General features: G+C 41.3%; 1 protein-coding gene across 1 annotated transcript in view; it reads left to right on the top strand.

Moving 5' to 3' along the window:
- Positions 1-25,931, top strand: part of NAALADL2 (N-acetylated alpha-linked acidic dipeptidase like 2) — a 901,987-nt gene that overhangs the window by 654,830 nt on the left and 221,226 nt on the right. Inside the window, exons 9-11 of the mRNA XM_043492184.1 lie at positions 14,066-14,158; positions 18,504-18,709; positions 23,010-23,129. Coding sequence (XP_043348119.1) covers positions 14,066-14,158; positions 18,504-18,709; positions 23,010-23,129 — 419 coding nt within the window. The remainder of the gene's footprint in view (positions 1-14,065; positions 14,159-18,503; positions 18,710-23,009; positions 23,130-25,931) is intronic.

Raw genomic sequence — 25,931 nt, 5'->3', positions numbered from 1 at the left:
AGCTTGCTGAAAGAACCTCATTTAATAATGTTGACTGTGCCATCACTCAGTTATGTCAATATGCAAACAACCTTGTCATTTCTTGACATAGTACATGAGCATCATGATGTACATCCAGAAGAAGAAATGGAGGAAAATGCCACAAGGGAGCTTGGTGATGTACATTTCCATGTCTAGATGGCACAGTATACATATGTGTTGCTGCCCTGTGACTATTTGAAATGGAAGCCTCACTATTTCATAGAATTTTATAGAAAGAAGTAATCTTAAACTGTATGCTGCTGATACTCATTCTTAATCATCATATGTTACAGCTTTTTCTTGTAGTATCTTTCTTTCTATTCTTCCTCAGAGATCACCCTTGCAGGCTTCATAGTTATAAGAGACCAAGACACATAAGTTGTATCTCTCCCCGCACTACAAAAAAGCTTTCATTGTTGAGTTTTTATCCCAAAAGAGGAGAGTGCTCATTCTTCTGGGTGATTCTTAGAGGTTAATAGGTCACAAAACAGCAGCCTGGACCTCTCAGAAAAAATAACATCTTTACTTCTGCCAAATAGAATGGGATATGACAAGATTTATCTATGTAATATGGATTGTTTTGAAGTTCATAGTTGTCTCAGATATTCAGAGTGACACATCTGCTCCATACCAGATCAGGTGTGCCTTCTTTAGAGCCACTTTTAAGTACTGAGTTCCAGACATTCTTTACACTCAGGGTTTGTCTACACTGGCGAGTTTTGTCAATGACACTGTTGGGGTGTATTACTCCCAGTGTGCAGGGCAATAAATTGCATCCTGCTGCATAGGTCTGTGACTCTGGGAAATGTGCATGAAATAGTGGATGGCTTTGCAGAGATGGTTTTCCCTACCTGTGGTGGGGTGATTGATGGCACACACCTTGCCTCTGAATGCATCAATAGGAAGGGATACTTCTCCATGTTGCAGGCACTTGTGGATCACCGGGGACATTTCATGGACATCAATGCAGGCTGGTCTGGAAAGGTGCATGACACGCGCATCATCAGGAACAGTGGCCTGTACAGAAAGCTGCAGGTGGGGACTTTCTTTCCTGACCACAAGTTCACAGTGGGGGATATGGAAATGCCCATAGTAATCCTGGGAGACCCGGCTTACCCCTTACAGCCCTGGCTCATGAAACCTTACACAGGGCACCTGAACAACAGCAAGGAGTGTTTCAACAACAGACTGAGCAGGTGCCGCATGGTAGTCAAATATGTCTTTGGCCGTTTGGAAGCTCACTGGAGGTGCCTCAATGGCAGGCTAGACTTTACCGAGGATAATATTCCCATGCTCATAGCCGCATGCTGCACTTTGCATAATCTGTGTGAATCTAAGGGTGAAATGTTTGCTCAGATGTAGAGGACTGAGGCACAGCGCTTGGCTGCACAGTTTGAACAGCCAGATGCTAGGGCTGTCAGAGGAGCCCAAAGGGCTGCTATTAACATCAGAGAGGCTTTGAGGAACCACTTTGACAATGACACATGTCTGCTTTGGAGTTGTTTCCCTGGTACATCCATGTACAATTTTGGGGCCCAAGATCCATGCAACACAATGCTTTAGAAATCTGTTCCAGAGAGTGTATTGATTGCTATATGCTTTTGTAAAACACGGAATAAAAACACTGTACCTTTAAATACCTTAGCCTTTATTTATGGTTAAAAAGGGTAAAACCTCACAACGGTGTGTAGCTCCAGCGATCATTTGCAAGCTGTGAGAGGGGGTGGAGCGATGGGGAAATTCAGGAGGGCTGTGAAGTGAAAAGGAATGTGTGGGGGAGGGGGGGTTTGGCAAAGAATTGTGCATCCGCATGTGCTGCAGTGGAGGTCGACCATGGATCTGCTCAGTCCGCAGCTGCATCAAAGACTTGAGCATCTCAGTCTGATTCTCCATCACTTGTATCGTCCGCTCTGTCGCTTGCCTAGCAAAAGCAGCAGTCTCTTTTCTGTCCTGCCTTTTGGCTTCTCAGCACTCTTTCCATTCCCTGGTCTGTCTCTCATCACGCTGCAGCACCTCCTGGAACATGTCTTCTTTGCTGCACTTAGGGTTTTTTCTTATCGGCCGAAGCGGGGGTGCGTGGTGTGTTCTTCAAGGTCTGTGCTGAACAGAAGAGACATGATTGAAACATTTTAGTAACAAGGGCCTTTTGCTAGTAGCAATCACTTTCTCTCTGAGACTCTAGGCAGGCACACAGCTCCGCGAGCAACCCCAATCATGGAGAGTGTTGGGAGTGGGGGGAAGGCAGTTGTGCATACGGACAAAAAGGTCACGGCTTGCAGGGCAGATTTGCGGGGAACTCATTCTAAAATTATTCCACACTTTTTCACAGGCAGCCAACCTGCTGGCTGACATCTCGCTGCTGTGGGTGACCAGAGAACCAGGGCACAACTGCTGAATGCTTGTGGCTTTCACCCCGGTCTTTGTGCAGCTCAGCTATGTGCCACTTTGGTCCCAGCTCCGGTGATTGCTAAATGGCATGGTAGTTTCCTACAGTGGGGGAACTAACAAGGTTGCAATTCCTTGGAATCTGTGGCTGAGGTTAACAAGTATCTCTTGGAAACTTTCCAGAGCCCCTCTGCAGGTCTCAATGTCCATCGACACCCTGCTTGGCCATGCAGATTAGCTATGTAGGGTGATGTCCAGCTCACAGAAAACACTACCTACCTGCCACTTTTCGATTCCCTACACAAGCCAGAGCAACTTACCCAGAGCCTCATCTGCTTCCTGCTCCCCTTTGAGCACTTCTGGAGTGGAGAAAAGTTCCTGGCTGCCTGTCCCACTGGCGACTCCGCTGGGAGCTCCACATCCAGAGCAGCTCACAGCAGGAGTTTGCCTGGGACTGGTAAGTATCCGAGTGTGTGTGTTTGCTTGCTGAGGAAGTATCCGAGCGTGTGTTTGCTGGGAGGGAGCCTGAGTGAGTGTCTGATTGGCTGCTAGCCTGCAGGGGGCGGGCATTAGGGTGTCTGTGTGTTTGCGTCAGGGAAGCCTGGCTGTTTAAAAATAGCCGGAGCCTCGCGAACCAGCTGAGCGGCAGCGGAGCAGCGGGGACAGCAGAGCAGCTCACAGCAGGAGTTTGCCTGGGACTGGTAAGTATCCGAGTGTGTGTGTTTGCTTGCTGACGAAGTATCCGAGCGTGTGTTTGCTGGGAGGGAGCCTGAGTGAGTGTCTGATTGGCTGCTAGCCTGCAGGGGGCGGGCATTAGGGTGTCTGTGTGTTTGCGTCAGGGAAGCCTGGCTGTTTAAAAATAGCCGGAGCCTCGCGAACCAGCTGAGCGGCAGCGGAGCAGCGGGGACAGCAGAGCAGCTCACAGCAGGAGTTTGCCTGGGAGTTCGCCTGGAGCGAGCCCAGTGAGGCTTACATCTTGCCAACGTCTCTGAGGAAGCTCCGTAGTAGGTAGGTGATATGGAAGGGGGGAATTCAGCTGTTGTGACCTGCACTGGATGTGCCATGTTTGTCTTTCTTCCACAGGACAGAAGCGACTTTGTCTGTACAAAGTGCAAGCTGGTCTCCATATTGGAAGAGAAGATTGAAGGTCTGGAGCAACAGGTAACGACCCTGCGTTGTATACGAGAGACTGAGGATTTTCTGGACCAAACTCAGGATAGCCTTCTAGGGGCACAAAGCTCTAAAGATATAGAGCAGGTTGCACAGAGGAGCCAAGAGGCCAGTGAAGAAGCTTGGCAACATGTGACCTCCAGAAGAGGTAAGCGGAATGTCCGGGTTCCAGTAACACAGACACAGGTAACTAACCGCTTTCATGTTCTCTCCACAGGTACCAATGCGGAGAGTGGACCAGATGATATGTCTGAGGGGAGAAAGCGGAAGGAGACTCCGCTGGTTGGGAGGCATGAGATGCGATGTCCTGAGGTTGGAGGTTCCACGACCACCACTCCCAAGAGGAGAAGGCGGGTGGTGGTGGTCGGGGACTCTCTCCTCCGGGGGACTGAGTCATCTATCTGCCGCCCTGACCGGGAAAACCGAGAAGTCTGCTGCTTGCCAGGGGCTAAGATTCGTGATGTGACGGAGAGACTGCCGAGACTCATCAAGCCCTCGGATCGCTACCCCTTCCTGCTTCTCCACGTGGGCACCAATGATACTGCCAAGAATGACCTTGAGCGGATCACTGCGGACTATGTGGCTCTGGGAAGAAGGATAAAGGAGTTGGAGGCGCAAGTGGTGTTCTCGTCCATCCTCCCCGTGGAAGGAAAAGGCCTGGGTAGGGACCGTCGAATCGTGGAGGTCAACGAATGGCTACGCAGGTGGTGTCGGAGAGAAGGCTTTGGATTCTTTGACCATGGGATGGTGTTCCATGAAGGAGGAGTGCTGGGCAGAGACGGGCTCCATCTTACGAAGAGAGGGAAGAACATCTTTGCCAGCAGGCTGGCTAACCTAGTGAGGAGGGCTTTAAACTAGGTTCACCGGGGGAAGGAGACCAAAGCCCTGAGGTAAGTGGGAAAGCGGGATACCGGGAGGAAGCACAGGCAGGAAGGTCTGTGAGGGGAGGGCTCCTGCCTCATACTGGGAATGAGGGGCGATCAACAGGTTATCTCAAGTGCTTATATACAAATGCACAAAGCCTTGGAAACAAGCAGGGAGAACTGGAGGTCCTGGTGATGTCAAGGAATTATGACGTGATTGGAATAACAGAGACTTGGTGGGATAACTCACATGACTGGAGTACAGTCATGGATGGTTATAAACTGTTCAGGAAGGACAGGCAGGGCAGAAAAGGTGGGGGAGTAGCACTGTATGTAAGGGAGCAGTATGACTGCTCAGAGCTCCGGTATGAAACTGTGGAAAAACCTGAGTGTCTCTGGATTAAGTTTAGAAGTGTGTGCAACAAGAGTGATGTCATGGTGGGAGTCTGCTATAGACCACCGGACCAGGGGGATGAGGTGGATGAGGCTTTCTTCCGGCAACTCACGGAAGCTACTAGATCGCATGCCCTGATTCTCATGGGTGACTTTAATTTTCCTGATATCTGCTGGGAGAGCAATACAGCGGTGCATAGACAATCCAGGAAGTTTTTGGAAAGCGTAGGGGACAATTTCCTGGTGCAAGTGCTAGGGGAGCCAACTAGGGGGAGCGCTTTTCTTGACCTGCTGCTCACAAACCGGGTAGAATTAGTGGGGGAAGCAAAAGTGGATGGGAATCTGGGAGGCAGTGACCATGAGTTGGTTGAGTTCAGGATCCTGACGCAGGGAAGAAAGGTAAGCAGCAGGATACGGACCCTGGACTTCAGGAAAGCAGACTTTGACTCCCTCAGGGAACAGATGGCCAGGATCCCCTGGGGGACTAACATGAAAGGGAAGGGAGTCCAGGAGAGCTGGCTGTATTTCAAGGAATCCCTGTTGAGGTTACAGGGACAAACCATCCCGATGAGTCGAAAGAATAGTAAATATGGCAGGCGACCAGCTTGGCTTAATGGTGAAATCCTAGCGGATCTTAAACATAAAAAGAAGCTTACAAGAAGTGGAAGCTTGGACATATGACCAGGGAAGAGTATAAAAATATTGCTCGGGCATGTAGGAAAGATATCAGGAGGGCCAAATCGCACCTGGAGCTGCAGCTAGCAAGAGATGTCAAGAGTAACAAGAAGGGTTTCTTCAGGTATGTTGGCAACAAGAAGAAAGCCAAGGAAAGTGTGGGCCCCTTACTGAATGAGGGAGGCAAGCTAGTGACAGAGGATGTGGAAAAAGCTAATGTACTCAATGCTTTTTTTGCCTCTGTTTTCACTAACAAGGTCAGCTCCCAGACTGCTGTGCTGGGCAACACAAAATGGGGAAGAGATGGCCAGCCCTCTGTAGAGATAGAGGTGGTTAGGGACTATTTAGAAAAGCTGGACGTGCACAAGTCCATGGGGCCGGACGAATTGCATCCGAGAGTGCTGAAGGAGTTGGCGGCTGTGATTGCAGAGCCCTTGGCCATTATCTTTGAAAACTCGTGGCGAACGGGGGAAGTCCCGGATGACTGGAAAAAGGCTAATGTAGTGCCCATCTTTAAAAAAGGGAAGAAGGAGGATCCTGGGAACTACAGGCCGGTCAGCCTCACCTCAGTCCCTGGAAAAATCATGGAGCAGGTCCTCAAAGAATCAATCCTGAAGCACTTAGAGGAGAGGAAAGTGATCAGGAACAGTCAGCATGGATTCACCAAGGGAAGGTCATGCCTGACTAATCTAATCGCCTTTTATGATGAGATTACTGGTTCTGTGGATGAAGGGAAAGCAGTGGATGTATTGTTTCTTGACTTTAGCAAAGCTTTTGACACGGTCTCCCACAGCATTCTTGTCAGCAAGTTAAGGAAGTATGGGCTGGATGAATGCACTATAAGGTGGGTAGAAAGCTGGCTAGATTGTCGGGCTCAACGGGTAGTGATCAATGGCTCCATGTCTAGTTGGCAGCCGGTGTCAAGTGGAGTGCCCCAGGGGTCGGTCCTGGGGCCCGTTTTGTTCAATATCTTCATAAATGATCTGGAGGATGGTGTGGATTGCACTCTCAGCAAATTTGCGGATGATACTAAACTGGGAGGAGTGGTAGATACGCTGGAGGGGAGGGATAGGATACAGAAGGACCTAGACAAATTGGAGGATTGGGCCAAAAGAAATCTAATGAGGTTCAATAAGGATAAGTGCAGGACCCTGCACTTAGGATGGAAGAATCCAATGCACCGCTACAGACTAGGGACCGAATGGCTCGGCAGCAGTTCTGCGGAAAAGGACCTAGGGGTGACAGTGGACGAGAAGCTGGATATGAGTCAGCAGTGTGCCCTTGTTGCCAAGAAGGCCAATGGCATTTTGGGATGTATAAGTAGGGGCATAGCGAGCAGATCGAGGGACGTGATCGTTCCCCTCTATTCGACACTGGTGAGGCCTCATCTGGAGTACTGTGTCCAGTTTTGGGCCCCACACTACAGGAAGGATGTGGATAAATTGGAAAGAGTACAACGAAGGGCAACGAAAATGATTAGGGGTCTAGAGCACATGACTTATGAGGAGAGGCTGAGGGAGCTGGGATTGTTTAGTCTGCAGAAGAGAAGAATGAGGGGGGATTTGATAGCTGCTTTCAACTACCTGAAAGGGGGTTTCAAAGAGGATGGCTCTAGACTGTTCTCAATGGTAGCAGATGACAGAACGAGGAGTAATGGTCTCAAGTTGCAATGGGGGAGGTTTAGATTGGATATTAGGAAAAACTTTTTCACTAAGAGGGTGGTGAAACACTGGAATGCGTTACCTAGGGAGGTGGTAGAATCTCCTTCCTTAGAGGTTTTTAAGGTCAGGCTTGACAAAGCCCTAGCTGGGATGATTTAACTGGGACTTGGTCCTGCTTTGAGCAGGGGGTTGGACTAGATGACCTTCTGGGGTCCCTTCCAACCCTGATATTCTATGATTCTATGATCCTCTTCTAGCTCTAATTCTTCATCCAGAATTTCAGCCTCTGGGTTCTCCCCTCTTTCTGCTGCCTCTGAAGTATCCACGGGGCTATCGGTGATGGAGGTGCAGTCACCATCGAGGACAGCATTCAGTTCCTTATAGAAGTGGCAGGTCTTAGGTGCACCACTGGAGCGATAGTTTGCCTCCTGCGGCTTATGGTATGTCTTCCTGAGCTCCTTTATCTTCGCTCTGCACTGCTGCATGTCCTGATCATAGCGCTTTTTGCACAAGCCTCGAGAAACTTGCCCATATGTGTCCCAATTCCTACGGGTCACTTGTAGACTCCTCTCCCCACATACTGATCATATCCAACATCTCAGTGGTAGTCCAAGAGGGAGCACGTTTGGTGTGATAGCTAGCCATGGGAAGCCTGGGAAGCCACCTGGGAAACTCCTCTGGGAAGCCAGCAAGCAGGAAATGAAATTTAAAATTTCCGGGGCTTGCAAGGGAGAGGGGCGGTTTGGCTGCAGAGCAGCGGAGTTCAAACCGCTGACCAGAGTGGCAGCATGGGAATTTTGGGATACTTTTTGGAGGCCAATAAAATTGAAGAAAACACCTGGTGTCTGCACTGCATGTTTGCCGACAAAAAAGGGAGGGGAAAAGACAAGTCTCTCGCAGGTGTGAAAATTTTGTCACCAAAACTAGGTGGATTTTTTCAAAAAAAAAAGTCACATTGAAGTGTGTACGCTATTGCTTTTTTGTCACCAAAAGCCAGTTTTTGTTGACAAAACTTGCCAGTGTAGACAAGCCCTCAGAAATATATACAAGCCCTTTTGTATAACGAGTTTTGTTGCTGATCTCTTTAGTCTAGATCCACAGGATTCAATCAAGTAGTGAAAAATTTAATTATGAAAGTCTTTAGACCAAGCCAGGTATTATGAATATACATGTTAATAGAAGAATGGTTTTGATATTGGACAATATTAATTTGCTAATCAATCAAAGACTACTGAGAATAATTAGGGATGTTTCAAATTTGTAAAAGAGACTGAATTCAGATGATCAGTCACTTGCATGAGAAAAGAGTGAAAGGAATCTTTTTATTGCAGGAGCCTCAGTTCATCCCTTCTGCTATGTCAAATAAGTTGCACAAATATATTTATAGTATACTTAGCATTTTGTCCATTGCAATATATTCAGTATCAATTTTCTGCATATGCAATTTGATTCACTGTTATGCAAGAATTACTTTTTTTCAGAAATGCAATGCAGTGCATAAATTATCTAATACAAAATATTTTGCTGCCTCATTGACCAGCATCAAGATCCAATTTTAGATGAAACAGGCATGTTTCCCTGTTTATAAAGACATATATTTGAAATTATTTATCATCTGATTTAAAATGTGGAATGGGTCGATTTCTTTACAGAAAATGATACCTGATGAAAGATGGACAACAAACTGAAATACATTTTTACATTTAAAGAAGGTTTTAAAAAGCTGGTAACCAGACATTCTAATGTGGCAGTTATGCAATTTTTACTATGTCAATTACTCCTGCAAAATGTCTAATGTAGGTGAAGTATTGTAATTAAATGAGGGACAAATCTGCTGTTAGGTACAGCTTTTAAAGTGAATACATCATGTTAGTGCATTTAACAGCATATGCAAAATATGATATACCACTCTATGTTCATCTTCATATATCATCCATGTGAAATAAACATACTGTAGCCAGTTTGGTCTCCTGTACCATGTTAGGTAGTGCATGAACTTCCTTAATGCATTGTTGTAAGCTCTTTCAACCTTAAGTCTTGCAATATTTGACATTTTTCTTAAAGCTTCACCTCCTGGAGACAGGTAATTTTGTGAGAATCTCAGCTTTCATTTTTAAGCAAAAATAAGTTTTTAGCCTTTGTGGCCGTGGAACTTGAAAATGTGAGCCCAAATAGCTCTGAAAGCTAATGGCAAATTAAAAATACCCTAAATTTATTATCTCATTATATTTTGTGGCCCGACTTGTCATTTTTGAATGCCTGAGGTTAGCAGTATTGCAAATATAATGTGGGGCTAAATACCCTGATAGAACTGTGTTCCTTGAAATACCGTAACATTACATACAGCATCATATTTTATTTTTAAGTTTCATTTTAATTGTGACTTAAAATGGTCATCTTATCATAGCATCATAGAATCATAATGTTAGAAGGGTTTGCAAGGGTCATCTAATCTAACTCCTTGCCAAGATGCAGTATTCGTTGTGTCTCAACCATCCAAGACAGATGGCTATTCAGCCCCTCTGTGAAAAATGAAGAAGCTTCCACAACCTCTCGAAGCAGTCTGTTCCATTGTCCTACTGTTCTTACAGTTAGATTAAATCTCAGGAAAAGCTTCCTAAATCTGCTATGCTGTGGTTTGAACTCATTGCCTCTTGTCCTGCTCTCTGTGGCAAAAGAGAACAACTTTTCTCCATCTTTTTTACGACAGCCTTTGAAGTAGCTGTAGATGGCTATCATGTAGCCCCTTAATCTTCTCTTTTCCAAACGAAACATACTCAGTTCCTTCAGCCTTTGCTCATATGGTTTGCATTCCATCCCTTTGAATTTTGATCATCTTTGTTGCTTGCCTCTGGATCCTTTCCAGTTTCAGTACATCCTTTCTATATATTAGTGACCAAAACTGGACATAAAACACCAGCTGAGACCTAACCTGCGCCGAGTAGAGTGGTACTATCGCCTCCCGTGACTCGCATGCTATGCCTCTGTTAATGATCTAAAATTGCATTTGCTCTTTTTTTTTTTTTTTTTTTTTGCAATACCATTGCATTTCTAACTCATGTTGAAGTTGTGATCCACCACAACTCCCGGGTCCTTTTTCAGCAGTGCTGCCGCCAAGCCAGTTTTCCCCCATTCTGTATTTGTGCATTTGGTTTTTCTTCCCCAAGTGTAGCACTTTGTTTGCCCTTGTTCAATTTAATTTTGTTTGTCTGTTGTCCAGTTCTCCAATTTATCAAGATCCCTCTGAAATTTAGCTCTATCCCCAAAATATAGGTAACCTCCCCTAGCTTTATGTCATCTGCAAAACTTGATCAGTACGTTTGCTATACCTACATCCAGGTCTCATAAAGATGTTAAACACCAGACCCGGAACAGATCCTGGTGGAACCCCACTTGAGACCTCCTTCCAGTCCAACATAATTCCATTAATAGTAACTCTGTTTGTGGTTGTTTAAACCAATTATGTATCCACTTATTGGCAGGGTGCTGGAACAATTTTTATAGGGGGGGTGCTGAGACCCATTGAACCAAACCGTATACTCTGTATATGATGGGAACCATTTCAAGCCAGAGGGTGCAACAGCACCCACCGCACCATTAGTTCTAGCACCTATGCTTTAATGGTAGTTCTGTTGAGCCTGCATTTCTCCAGCCTACTTATTAGAATGTCATGTGGGACTCCGTCAAAAGCCTGCCTAAAGTCCAGGTATGTTATAGCCACTGCATTCCTCCTATCCACCAAATCAATTATCCTGTCAAAGAAGGAAATCACTGGTTTGGCATGATTTGTTCTTGATAAATATATGTTGACCCCTTCATCCTCCAGGTATTTGCAAATTGAATATTTTATACATTGCTGTGGTTAGTAGCTTCCCAGGAATCAGTCAGGCTGATTCGCTGTAGTTCCGCAGCTCCTCCTTTCCCCCCTTTTTAAAGATGGGCACTATGTTAGCCCTTCTCCAGTCTTCTAGGACTATAATCTTGTCTTTCAAGTTTCTGTGATTCAGGGAAAAATTCAGGCACAGCTCCCATTGACTTCAGTGGGAGTTGTGTATTCATCAGAGACTGAATTACATCTTTAAACCCTGATTCTGCTAGTTTTCCAAGTAGACTGCTGCAACACAGCAGAGTAATTTGCAAAATATTACAGTCTAAAGCTCCATTTCTGCATGTGCTCAACTTTACTCCGATGCACCTAAACTTTAATGTGTGGGTTTATGGAGTCTCATTAATGTATTTAGAGAAGAATTTTGCCAGAAGGAGCTCAATTTTCAAACTGTAGTGCCTTAAAAAAATTTCCAAGTCCCACACTAAAACTGGTACTAGATTTTTAAAGGTATTTAGGTACAAAGTGGTCTTTTCAGAAGCATCTAGGTACCAAACTCCCATTGAAATCAGTGAGTTTTAGGTGTTTAGGTGCATTTTAAAATCCCACTAAATGCCTAAATGACACACAAAACTGACATTTTGGTGCCTAAGTGGCAATTTGAGCATTTAATGAAGGATTTAAAAATCCTATTGAATCAACATGTTTGAAAATTGAGCCCAAATATTCTCTACCCAATGTCAGTGTGAGCCTGGGACAAGATTTTTTTTAAAGCGAGTATAATCATTATTTCAGCTTCTAAATAAGTGACCTTGCTCTTCAAAAGTGCTGAGGACTTAACAGCTTCCATTACATGCAATGGAGACCGATGGAGCACTTTTGTCTCTTTGTGTGATGGGTAACCGTGATAGGAACAAATGGGTATGTATGTTAGCTAGGTAACAATGGGCAGGTTTCAAGTCGAGAGAACTTTAAAAGAAAAATAACATAATCCAGAAATATTAATGATATCGATAAATCACTTTCTTTTCTTGTTCTGAAGTCGTTTTATGGCTTAGATAAACTTAATGTGTATTTCAAGCAGTATTAAGCTAAAATCTTATAGCTTGCCAAAGAATTTAGGGAAAAGAGATAATGTTGTCAAGACCTTTAAAGTCTTTCTTCAGATGTGTAGCATCAGGAACCGAGATTTGTTGTCAGAACTGTTTAAAGAAAATTAGATTATACTTTTTTCTGTATATGCCGTGGAAACCCCCTTGAGCCTTTTTTGTCAGGTGTACTAAGCCTTTAAGCCTAAGCCACTTTAAACTGGAGTATTGTACAGTATGTCTATTCTTTTTATTATCTGATTCCAGAACAGATCACTTGCCAGAAGAAAATTTTGTGTTGCGTTGTCGTCAGTTCAAGTCTCAGTAGCCGGTGTGTATTAAGACACTGACTCAGGAAAGCACTTAAGCACATGGTTAAGTCTAGTTGTCTTTTATGGGGCTTTGCACGTGTTTAAGCTTTGTTGAATTGGGGCCTAATAAAACATACCACTAGTAAATGCTGTAGGATTAGAACAAAAGTCAAATCAGCTTTGGCTTGAAAAATGCTTTAAAAAGAGGGAGCCGCTCGGCTCTAGAATGGTTTTATATCCAAAATTGGGAATAATTCATAGAGCATATACCACAAGGTATTTTCAAGCTGTATTTTATAAAAGCCAATGGTGGGAATTCTTTGGATTCATTATTGTGCAAAGCTAGAAATTCTAGTTGAAATTCCAGGGTACAATATGAAGTTTTTAAAAAGCATATAAAACAACAAAGGCATTCTCCTTCAGGAGAGTCAGTGACACCTATGGCAATACATGTCAGAAGGATAAGGTTCATCAGAACACTAACCTTAACATAGGTATATGAGAGGACTCGCCATGGAAATTATCAGTGGTGATTATATACTAATAGGATCTGAATTTTCTATTGAACTGTGCTCATAACTTCCACTGACTTCACTGGGCATTTCCATTGCATTGTGTGGCAGAGCCAAAGTCCTTATTAAGTTCTTATTGAGTTCTTACACAACAGCATATCCATTCATGATAATGAGCATTTTTTCTCAATAAGGCATTGAATAATAATTTGAAGTTTTGACCTGTAATTTATTTTTTAAACTATTTTCCTGAAAACAAAGGAAGAATCTTGGCATTGTTGTACCTGATTCAATCATTAACTGACCATCCATTTCTGAGGTCTAGGAAATTAATGAAATTGAAATGGTTTTACTCTGAATATAATTTTAAAATCAACTCATTACAAAAGTATCAGAGAATGAACCTGAACTTGAAAATCTTTCTGATAAAGACAGACATAAGTTAGTTTTATTTTACATATTCCAATGCACTCATCATTTAAACACTACAGACAGCTCAGGAAGCAAGACTTGAAAACAAACTGTTTAAGAAAATACAACACCGGAAGGATAATAGTCTGTGAGCTTAAGAACAAAACAATCTTTCCACAGAATATTTTATTTTGGTTCAGTCACTTTTCAGATAAGGATGTTGATACTGATTTTGGCTCAATTATGCCATTAAGATGCAACTCCAAACATCATGCTGCTGGGGAGCTCCTTAAGAGACTAGAATTGACAGCCCATATAGGGATGTGAGTTGGGTGGGCCTCTGAAGCTTGGGACAAGTTCCCTGGCCAGATAGTGTGCAACACCCAGTCCATATGGTATTGTGTCCTCCTCTAGTGGTGACTGGGCCACATGCACGGGTTGATGAGGCTGCTATAAGCTCAGTTACTAGAGCTGAATCTTTCAGCTCAGTCAGTAGAGGCTCATGTGTTTGGAATCTAGAAGTCCCTTGTTCAGTCCCCGCTGTTGAGGTACCAACCAAGGTTGTAGCGTTACCTGAGTGTGGGAGATACTAAACTACATAAATTGTAGACAAAAAAAAGGTAAGTGTAAAATATATTCCTTCTACCCACAGAGAAGAGAAGAAGAGGGGAAATTGATGGCCTACAGGATTCTGTGGCTTGATAAAGGCTGAGATAAAATGTTCTCATTTTTTGTTTTTATCTCAACAGAAAAGAGAATAATCAGTCTAAATGTTCAGACAGTCCCAACATACAAGATGATTTCTAATGTTATTGGTTATTTAAAGGGATCTACATTTCCCGGTAAGTAGACTTCTATGACTATTATTAATTATGTGTACAACAGTAATCCGAGCGACTGTAATTAAATATCATGTTCCTGTTGTGCTATGTGCTATACAAATATTCAATTAAAAAGGCTATTCTAGATCCAAAAAGTTTGATTTATGCCAGGAAACAGGAGGATTAAACAGAGAATTGGTTAAAAGGCAAGGAGAGATGGTACCAGTACAATGAGCATGTTTTTGCCCAATAAACAATAATTATCTTTATAAACATTCATGATATTACTGTTTTGTCATTTATGTTAAGTAAATGTCTTAGTATTTCAAATTCTAGAAACTACTTTGTTTGGCTTGTTCTATGTAAGCAGTCTATCTGACCTTAGCAAAGGCTTAATTCTTCTTAAGTGTGGACTATTGCATTATATTTTTAATTATACATGACTAGTATTGCAGGAAGCAGGTGCAGTACATCACTCAAAATACTGGAAGTCTACAGTTTTTCTTATGTTACTGGCCAATCCATTTGAAAATTGAATGAATTATTTTTTTAAAAAAGTAATTGAATGCAAGAATCTCACTGTGTGTAATTTGGATATGTAGCAGTGGATTGTACTGTGGCTCGATTGTGAGCAGATTGCTAATAGAAAATAAGACATACAACAATCTTTAGCCATGTAGTCCAGGACCTAGAACCTACTGTGTTTATAGTGGATATTAGGGACATGCAAACCTTTGCAGTTTTACCTTTAATAAAATTTAAGACCCAGTTCTGCAACCTTGTTTATGTTAAGTAGTAGCCTATTACCATGTGTATTCCCATTGATATCACTCTCGGAATAAGATACTGTTCAACATGAATAAGGGTGGCAGAATCAGGCCCTAATAGTAACTGTGACATCAAAACACACTCAGCTCACAAAATCTCACTCGGCTCTAATACTAGTAGTAAAGAGTGTGATCATGGAACATCATATGCACTTTGGTAATACAGCGAATAAATAATAATAGTAAAAGGAGGTCATCAAAATCAGCATGAGTAGAACATGTGTAGAATCTCCCCATGAGAACTCTTTGGCTGAAAGGAGGGAGGGCCACTTCAGCAGGTAGTGAAAGCTGTTATTGTCTGATGGCTGTTTACCAGCATGTGGCAGAGCATTGGTGGTCTCAGTCCAATTCCTAATGGACAAATGAAATCATTCCCCAAACCATCATCAGAATTCCCCAGGTTAGCACTCTTGTTGGCAGTCTATGTAGAGAGATTGCTGATTTAACTACTCTGTCACGAGAGGTGGTCCATCAAGGTCAGGTTTGAGGCACTGAGGTGGAGTAATAGGGAAAGCTTTCATTATCTTGTCTGTCAGTGAAATAATGGCTGCAGCTTTCAGCAAGCTCAATTCAGCACCTTTCACCAGAACTAAGTCCATTTTATAAAGAATTGAGAACAATTACTATCTGAGTATTTAATTTTGGTTAGAGGTTTTATTCCACAAGAAATTTTAATTGATGTTCTAATCTGCTGCATATTTGCAAATGGCTCTCTTGGGAAAAAAACTAAACTTGAACAGTAGAAAAGGGCATGTTTAGAAAAAATCTGTCTACCAACTAAAATGCAAATTAGAAATAGGACAACAAATAAGAAAAAAAAAGCATGTATTCACCCCTAATATCAACTTTCCACAGTGCATCTTGTAATACTTGAATCAACTTCAATTTTTTGCATAGCACACGTGAAACTTAATGATAATATATGCAGGTACTTAAGCACATCCTAATTTTAAGATCATGTAATCACACTGAAATCAATGGGATTCCTAGTTGGTATTGTAGCTGTTTCCCTCCCTACTTGATGTTTTCCTGGTACATTTGTTACTTTGACATTTTGATGTGGTTCTTTTTAGTTTTGTGTGTGCACACTATTCTCCCTGGTGCTCCTATGAATAAAAAGGGACAGCCAAATTTATCCCTGGTGTAATTACATTGAAGACCAAGGAGCTACATCAGGGATGGATTTTACTCCATAAAGGCTTCCAATTCTCAAGCCATCTGTTTTGATTTTTAGTTTGATAAGTATTATAGACAGAGTTTAAAAACTCTCCCAGAGCATTTGAAATCCAGCCGTAAAGTTAAAGGAATAAGGGAAAGAATAAATGTGTAGCTTATTTGTTAGTCGTTGTGGGGAATTTAAAAAAGCAATCAAATGTATGTAAGCTTTATAGACTGCAAACAGTAAGTGGTCTGCCACTGTACAAAAGGGAAGTGTAACTGACCTAGGAAAACACTGTATGAAGTCACCTGTACTTCACCTTTTCTGTGCTGACCAGTCCTTGCCTATCCTGCCTAAATTCTAACTCTCCACAGTACTTGGTGGTTCTTCCTACTCCATTCGGGACCCACAGTTCTTACTTCTCTTTCCTCTTATCATGCTCTCTCAGTTTCCTTGCCTACTCCAGCAGGTGATTGGCAAGAGAAGCTGCTGCTGCTGCCTATCTGCTACTCTGCTGTATGGGTGACTGCTATCCCTCAGGTGCTGCTCCTGCAGCCAGCTGCCTCTGAGGGCTTCTGTGCATGTTCAGGTGAGAGTGGTGTGGGCAGGTGAGTTGCTTCAAAAAAGCCATCTGCTGCTGTCCATGCTCCTCTCCATTTGCAGGAACTTCCTGGAGCGAAGATGGCATTTGGCAGCTTTCTCAACCACCTACTGATTCTCTGTCATCTCCTGTGAGGTCTCTTTCTATCTTTCTGCTATCCCTTCCTTGCATAGACCAATCAGAGAAGAGGTGAAAGATAGTCTTTGCATCCCAACTAATCCCTCTGTTATAGCAGTGGTTCCTGCAGGCACTTTTGGGTCCTTAAGGAATACAAGAGGTGAAATTTACATCCATGAATGCCCTGTCTCCACTTGAGGGATGATATCCTCTTGCTGCATTAAAGTGTTAGGTCTTCCCATTGCCATTGCATTATATTAAATACATTTTTTCCTGACACAATACAGAAATCTAATTACATTAGTTATATTGCTCATTATATTCAATTATGTATGCTTAGATTTAATTTTTGCTGACAAGCTGTACAGTTTTGTTTTAATGATTGTCAGTACCACCCAGTGAAACTTAGAAATAGTTGCCTTTACAAATAGATTTTCATTTTTATATTTGTTTAAAAACAGAAACAAACAGCTGCGTGATTAAAAAGTGTTTATGTTGCAGATACATTGCAGCAACCTTTCCAGTAAAACATGATACAGCATTATTGTATTCTACTTAAACAATCCCTGAGTATTACATTGACCAAAACTCTGGTAAAAACCCACTTTGGTGGAGAGGAGTTTTATAATTAGAGAGTGCATGTCAAATTCAAGGGTTTGTAGGTATTAATCACAGCAAATATCCCCAAGGAATGTATAGTATTTAATTTCATAGGCAATTTAACGTGTGAACAATTTACACATATCCTGTTGCACTTCAGCATATTGACAAAAAGAATGGATAAAATAAAGGACTCAAAAAACTCCAACCCCCTTTTGCTCTCTAGAATCAACCTGACACCTAGTGTTTTTTAGGATTCTGTTGAAGTCTAAATAGTAGACATGATGCAAGAAGTGAAGATTGGGAAAAGGAATAAAAGTACAACAAGGGTCATAATTGATGGGCCTGTTTGTTTGTTAGTATCTAGAGCTGGCCAAAACTCAAATTTCTATTCCATAGGAAATTCTGATGTTTTGAAATGCCCTTTGTCTGACTCAGAACAAAAAGCAAAAATTTCTAAATTTCCTGTAAAACAAAATTAAAAAAAAAAGAATTCAGAAATATTGAAATGACTTTGTCAAAATGTTTCATTTCAGTAAGGCTGAAGTGCTTAATTTTGACTATTATCATACAATCCAAATAACATTGATATGTAGTGCTTTTATAATTTTTCATAGAAAATGTTGATGAAATCAGTATGTTCTCATGAAACATTTCAGTTTCATCAAATCCACATTTTCCAATGAAAAACTGTTTTGTCATAAAATTTTAAATTAATTCCATTAGAGTTGTTTTAAGATTGTCAGGTATGTCCAGAGCATTGGATGGATACTCTTCATTATACGTTAGTATAAATCCAAATAAATAACTAAATAATATCACGGGTTTCTCATTTAAAGCATGTGAACATCTTGATTTGGTTTCTGTATTGGACCATGTGTACTTATATTAGGATGGTGGTGTAGGTAAAGTAGAGAGAGTTTTATATTATCTTGTTATGATCATGCAAGCTTGAATATCTGTATCAGTGACACCAAGTATGGGCACAATATGTCCTTTATTTTTGGAATTATTTTTCTGTTAAAGTCTAACTGAAATGTTTGTTGGTGTTTTTCTTTTCAGATAGATATGTCATAGTTGGTAGCCACCACAACAGTGTATATGGTTACAGTGGACAAGAATGGGCCAGTAGCACTGCTGTCATCACAGCATTTATACAAGCCTTGATGCTAAAAGTTAAGAGAGGCTGGAGGCCTGATCGGACCATAGTTTTCTGCTCATGGGGTGGAACATCATTTGGCAACATTGGCTCATATGAATGGGCAGAGGTAAACATTTGATGATGTAGCTATGGAAACTGTGAAAAGCAGACACTATATGTGGAAGCAACGGCTCTATTAAAAACTATTATTTAACTGGGATAAACAGTCCAAATGACCTGGCAGGGTTGTTCCTGTGCAGAACTCAACTGGCACCAATAGCCCAGGTGGACTATAAGCCTGATATTGAGTATGGAAACCATGCCTGTTCTACACCTCAGGCCTGCCCAGGGACCTTGACTGGAAATCAAGATTCCAAACTGTTCCCCTCCTCCATGCTGGAGGGGGGAGCTGCATGCCGCATGAGACCCAGGTAAACATATTGCCCCAGTATGCAGTGCTGTACTCATGTCAGTGTCTATCCAGCCTACTTAGTTGCATGGACCTCAAATTGGACCCTTTTAACTCATGATCCTATTGGAACCATAAAAGATGCTTCTGGCTGAGATTTTTCCTCCCTCTCTCTCCTAGCCCCATCAAAGCTGCACCCTGGTTAGCTAGTGAGATGACATTTGTTTTACCGTGGAAAATGATTAGGAGAATTATATTTTTACTGGGAAAAAGACTACTGATAGGGCATTTAACTAATTGCATAAATACTCATAGATCAGACAGCTTCAAAACCACATTGATTAGAAAAACAGGAGGATAAAGGGGGAATTTATGATTCTGAGGGGAGAATGGTTCCCCACAATGGTATTTGAAGGTGGATGTCTCTGTATATAAGTCACACTACATGCTGTAGTCCAAAATGTCACTTTCAATGCTATTCTTTCCAAAAATGAGCAACATCAAAATAAGGTGATATTGGGATAAATGACTGACATATTGTGACTATGATTGGGGAGGTTTGAATAGTAGGAAATAAAAAGGGACCTGAACCTTCACGCCAAACTAAAGCTGAAACCAAATAAGATAGAGAATCATTTTATTTATGTAAAATATAAATGTATATTTCATGCCTGTATATCTTGTGTGTGTGTGTGTGTGTGTGTGTGTGTGTGTGTTTAATTCAGCAGCCAGGAACATTCTATGGGCGTCTCCTTCTTAATCAATCAAGTGAAATCCACTGGAATCTTATTTAAGCTGGATAGCGTTGTTTGATAAGTTATCTTCATCAAGTTGATTTGCCATTCCATTGAACCTAAGAGCCCAAGGAAATTGTGTGTCAGATTGAATCTAACTTTTAAACACAAATGCGTGATAATTGAAAGAGCTACTAACTACGGGAACACTAAAATGTGTATGTGATTAATGGCTTTTATGTATGGAAACTACCATGCTCTCCAATCCCTCATCCAACTCCCTCTTGAGTACTGTATCTCTGTGCAAAGCCTGGAGAGAGAGAGAGTGTGTGTGTGTGTGTGTGCACGCATGCGCGCGCACACACATATGCAATTTCATCCAGAAGTAGATCTGGAAGTGGTAAAAATAGCTCAAGAATGGCTTTTTAGAAACAAATTACTGTGGGTTTTGTGAAGAGAGCCTATGCTTGAGAAATTTCCATCTGTTTTTCAGACTTGGAGGCTTCACCTATGTTTTACATATCTGAGCCTGTTTAGAGTTTCCCAATACAACTTGCTATTAATCACAACAATCTGTGGGCCATGTACTATAGTAATCACTATGACAGACAGTCTGGTCATTGGCTAATTGCATATTATCTATTAATGACCCACATGCATAACAACTCAGTCATCTGGCAGTCCATTAGTTTCCATCACTGGTTGTGATTCTGGTCCAGAATTTTTGAGTCATCATTTTCTTGTTCTGCATCTGCCACTTGTACAGTTTGTTCTGTTGATTGTTCTCTCTGAGGAAAAAAATGTAGATGTCAACAGTTTCTTTTGAACTCTCCACTGTCAGCCTTGACCACATATGAACTGAGTGCTGAATTCCTTTTCTTTACAACAGCTGAGGTTGTCCATTCCTTTTTTCCATCCAGTTTGACATGAACACAGTCACAAAGTTCTTAACTGGCAGTTCTCTAACTGATTGACATCTGTTGTAAAAATGTTTAGCTTTTTTAACCGATTTGGCTACTCTCTCTATGTTGGCCACTTTGGAGATAGATTCTTTTCCAAAGTTGGAACAGTCCTTCTGAGTTGTTATCCCATCAGGAGTTGAGTTGGACTACATCCAGTAACTGCTTTAGTGTTGATCTGTAACTCAGAAGGGCAAGGAATGGATCTTCCTGTTGTAAGATTTTCTTTGCTATCTGTACAGCTCCGTCAGACTCTCCATTTACTTGTGGGTAATGTGGGCTGCTAGTAATATGGTCAAAATCATATTTCATTCAGAATGAGTTAAATTCTGCTGCAGTGAATTGTGGTCCTTTGATCGTCACTGATGTGAGCAAAAAAGCTTACTTCAGTTTCTTGATAACACTGCAACATGTTACATCTTTCAAGTACGTTATTCCTATATACATGGGGAAAAAGTCCACAATGACCAGGTAATTATGTTCTCTGAATTCACATAAATCTGCCGCTACTCTCTTCCAAGGTCTGTCTGTTTGAGGTAGTGGTGTTAAAGTTTCTGTTGGTCTGTCAGTTCTGCAGTGTTCAGATGCAGATACTTTGTTTTAAATCATTGCTGATGCCTGGCCACCCACACTGACTGGTTGGCCCATTCATGGAATTTAGTGCATCCTTGATGCCCTTCATGGGGATGAGATTTAGGATTCCTCCTCTCATTTCATTTGGAATTATGATGCAATTGCCTTTAATCATAAGTCCATTTGACTTTCTTAATTGTCCAGGCACCGCAAAGCAGTCTCCTGTCTCTTCACATACTGGTTTAGCCACCCCTAATGTAACTTAGAACTTCCTGCAGTTGCATGTCTCTCAGGGTTGCTTTTTGTAGCTGGTATATTCTCTTTTCTGACACTGGTCTGTAAGTATCAACATATGCCTTTATGTTGTCTTTGGGCTCACAGGTAGTTGAGTGCAATGCTGGGCTCCATGACAGAATGCCTGTTACTATCAGATTTTTCCCAAGTACATATGTAGCAATTGGGTTCGATCACATTAATCTTAGTAATAGATGTTGGCATCTCAGTGGTGCTTGATCAGCCCTGTCAGAAGGCCATCCCGACTATATGTAAATAATTATGGCATTAACTGCACAATATACTTTTATCTGCTGGGTATTCCCTGACATTTAGAAATAAAGTTGCAGACTTAATAAACCACATTCAGTGTCTCCTGTCCTCCTTCTGGTGTAGCTGAACATTTGAGGGAAGGAAGTTTCCATACATACAAGCCATTAATCACATATATGTTTTGGAGTCCCCATGACTAATAGTTATTTCAGTTATCACCCAGGTGTGTTTAAAAGTTGGATTCAATTTGACATGCACAATTCTTGAGCTGTTAGCTTCAACAGAATGTTAAATCAACAGCAACTCTATGAAAATAACTTGTCAGACATGCTATCCAACTTAAATAAGATTCCAATGGATTTCAGTTGATCGATTGAAAAGAAGAAGCCTGCAGCAAAGTTCCTGGCTGCTGAATTAGAATAATAGATAAAGGTTTAATCGCTTATCATTTGTTGGAAGCAGCTAGCACTTTTAAAAACCCCATCCTTCCAACATGATGATTCTTCAAAAACAAGAGGGGAGAAAAAAAAGGAAGTTGAAAGAATCCGTGTGACTGAGTGGAAGCAAAATTTGTTTAGTTCCACTTCAAGTCAGCTTTACAACAGATGTAATGGGGCTACCCCCCGCTTCTGATCAATATAAAAAGCCACTTCATGCAAAGAGCAGCTCATTATTGAGAAAGCAAAGAGGATCTTTTAAAAAAAAAAAATTGAAGTGATTCATATATACTACTTCCCTTGTTTAAAATGTAGTCAAATGACAACACTGGATAAATTATGCAATTCAAATCTGAATTTGGGCTCCTGGTCTGAAAATTCAAATGCATTTAACTGTATGATAACGATTACTTTTGAAGTTTGGCTTCTGTCAGGTGCAAGTTTAAAAGCCCTTCTTGCTGTTTCACAGTATGTAATATTTTCACTCGGCTTTGCAGCTATAGTCATTCTTAATTCCTCAAGGGCCTGTTTGCATTTTGTTCAGATGATGTGGGAAATGGAATTATAACTTGATGTAGAGAAATAAAACTCAAATATCCTTTGAAGTTTTAAAAATGATGATATAGGAAAATGAAATTAAATAATACTTAGGGGATTGTAGTGGAGGAAAAACATAGGATGTATTTGTCCCTTAAAGGAACTAAAGTAAGAAAGCAAGCATTAATTATAATCATACGTATTAATAAACATTGCTATGCTTGTGTTGTAGGATCTCAAGAAAGTTCTCCAGAGAAATGTTGTGGCTTATGTTAGCCTCCATAACCCAGTAAGAGGCAACTCAAGCTTGCATCCTGTAGCATCGCCTTCTCTTCAGCAACTGGCAACAGAGGTTAGAGATATGAGATTTTCCTTACAGCTCAACTTCTCAGATGATACAGTTCTTCCATTTATGTTGGTTGCTTTTACTTACTTTCACAATGAGATCCTTCTGAGTGAATACTGACACATAGTCATAGAGTTTAAGGCCAGAGGGACCACTAGACCATCTACTCTGACCTCGTGTGTATCAGAAGCCAACAATACTACCCACATTACCCTCAACAACTGAGATTAGATCGAAGTCTTACAGCCCACTAGCAACTAGACTATTATGTGCTACATAAAGAAAACATCTTCACTGTAATCTTTGTTATTCAGTGGCTGTTTTCAATCAAGTAAACACACTAACCAGACTTAAATACTTACCATACAGATTAAACAGTGGGCAGAAAGGATAACCTACAGTTCTATACTAGCTCCATGGAAAGCCCTCAAGAGTTCATTATACTGAGTTTCACTACACTTGCATGCCCTTCAGCTTTTCCACTTCTTGGCGGCTTTAAAGTAATTTATTTCCTATTCATTAGTACAATTCACATTTTCCTCTTCCTTTTATGATCTTTAAAAGCTGTTTATCAAATGACATTTAAACTTGTAAATTTACCAGCAGTAACATTTTGCACAGAGGGAAACAATTACTGCTCCTATAATCAGCAGTGTGTAAAGTGAATAGGTCAAATTCTGAACTCTTACACCATTGTAGCTAGGAAGAAGTCAATGGAATTATTCCACACTTACCCTGGTTTAACGAATTTCAGAAATTGGTCTTATGACCTTTCTATAATTGCTCAAAGTTTTACAGAATTCAATATAATTGGAAATGAAATGGAAATATTTTGAGGAACGTGTTCATTACAATACACAGTAAAATCTCTATTGAATGAAACACCTACTAGAGCCGGGCAAATTTTTCATGCAAATAGATTTTTGGTTAAAAATGTGGATTTGGGTTGATTTTGGTGAATGGTGTTGGTTTAAAACAAAAATTAAAAAAATAGGAAATGCTGAAATGATTCATTTCAGCATTTCCAAAACTAACTAAAAATGTTTTAAACACCTCTCCCCAATGGAAATAAAACATTTTGTTTCAGCAAGAAATTAAAACAAAAATTGTCAGATACAAAACAAAATTTCTTGGTTCAGCCACCAAACTGAAAAATCACTCTTTCACCCAGCTCTAGGTCCTGCATTTTAGTTGCTTTTCCCAGGATATATTTCATACTGAATAGATTAATGGGAATACGTAGACTTTGCCACCCATATTCCTACCAGTTCTCAGCTGGTACCTTATTCTTTTTTCCCATTATCTTGATTTATTGTTATATAAGAGAATCAGAAGCTGCAGATTGACTGAAGCAGTGGCATCATATCTGGGAACACTGCCTTCTTGTACTTAAGGGGATGATATTAAGACATGGTATTTTTTCACTTCACAGGAGTTGAGCAGTAAGAGTGGACATTCTGAAGGTAACCAAGCCACCCATGTATTTCAGTGCCCAATTTTTCTGTTTTGCATACTCATGTGTGGGAAAGAGCTAAGGAAGGAACTCTGATAGTCAATTACTTGTTTATTCCTATTGTAAATTTCTGTAGCCAAGCACAGTTCTATGCTGAAGGAATAAGATGCTATTATCAGTGAAAGGTGAACCAGTTAATCTAAGGGTGTTTCTAGGCTTTAACCTCAGGGGGTGATTCCTAGCTGAAGGAGACCTACATGCATAGAATGTAGCTGCCACATCACAAGTGGCAGGAGGAGCTAGCTATCCCCATTATTTACCTGTCTGAGACCCTAGGCACATAACTGGGCTGGATAGCCCAGCCTGCTGGTCACGCTGCCACAGCTATATTCTATTATTGGCACACTAGCTCAATGAGAGGTAGCGTACTGTGAGTATGTCTCATTGATCTGGGAATCACATCCCCGGTCAAAGGGTAACGTTCCTGCTAATAAGAATGGACCCGAATCTGACTCAAAAGTTTGATTTAGCTTTCCTGGGCACCTTCTACTTCTGGATCCCAGCGTACATCAGAAGCAAAAATTCTGGAACAGAGAAAAGAAAGGGTATTCTTTTGTCCAGGGTTTGTGGATTCCAGGCAGGTCTGACTGATTACTGACATATAAGATGACTCTTCCCCGACCTCAGGAAAAAAGGGGGCCTTTTTTGACTGAATATCGTATACAGAACCATAGGTATGATTACAAGTGTTCCGGGGACCTATCAAGGATTGTTTTGTTATAAAGCTTTAAAGAGATGTTTGAAAAAAAAATACAAGTGGTGTCATGTTAATAGACAGCAAATTCTCCATAGTGAGATTTGCAGTCTTGCTTCCATGAAAACTGGATCCAGCTCCTCTCAGAAAGTTTGAAGTTTTAAATCATATATCTCAGGCATTAAGTTCAGGAGGCATTCTGTGTTTCTGATAAACACTGTTTGTTTTGTTACTTTGTCTTCCTACCTTACCCCATTCTGATTGTCTGTCTGTTTTGTCCACCTGTTTTAGCTTGTCTAATGCCTAGGTGGTAAGCTCTCTGAGGCAGGGACTGCCTTCTTTGTTACTTGCCAGCATAACAGGTCCCTTATTCTTGATGGGGGTCCTAAGTGCAATTGTAATATAGATAATAATAGAAACAAAATGCTTCCCTGTGCTGGAATGCAAATGAAATCTCTCTCTTCTCCCACTCTGCCCCAAGCACCAGCCTACTCTTGGAAATATTGGAGGTCAGTCCTCAGTCCTCTATAATTATGTCTATGGTAGCAGTAGGTGCATTATATAGGACTTTTTTTCCAACCTCTCTCATCATTCATGTAGC

The sequence above is a fragment of the Dermochelys coriacea genome, chromosome 9, assembly GCF_009764565.3.
Source record: "Dermochelys coriacea isolate rDerCor1 chromosome 9, rDerCor1.pri.v4, whole genome shotgun sequence".
NCBI lineage: Eukaryota > Metazoa > Chordata > Testudines > Dermochelyidae > Dermochelys > Dermochelys coriacea.
The sequence above is the reverse complement of the archived record's forward strand: the minus strand, read 5'-3'. Positions and strand labels throughout refer to the sequence as shown.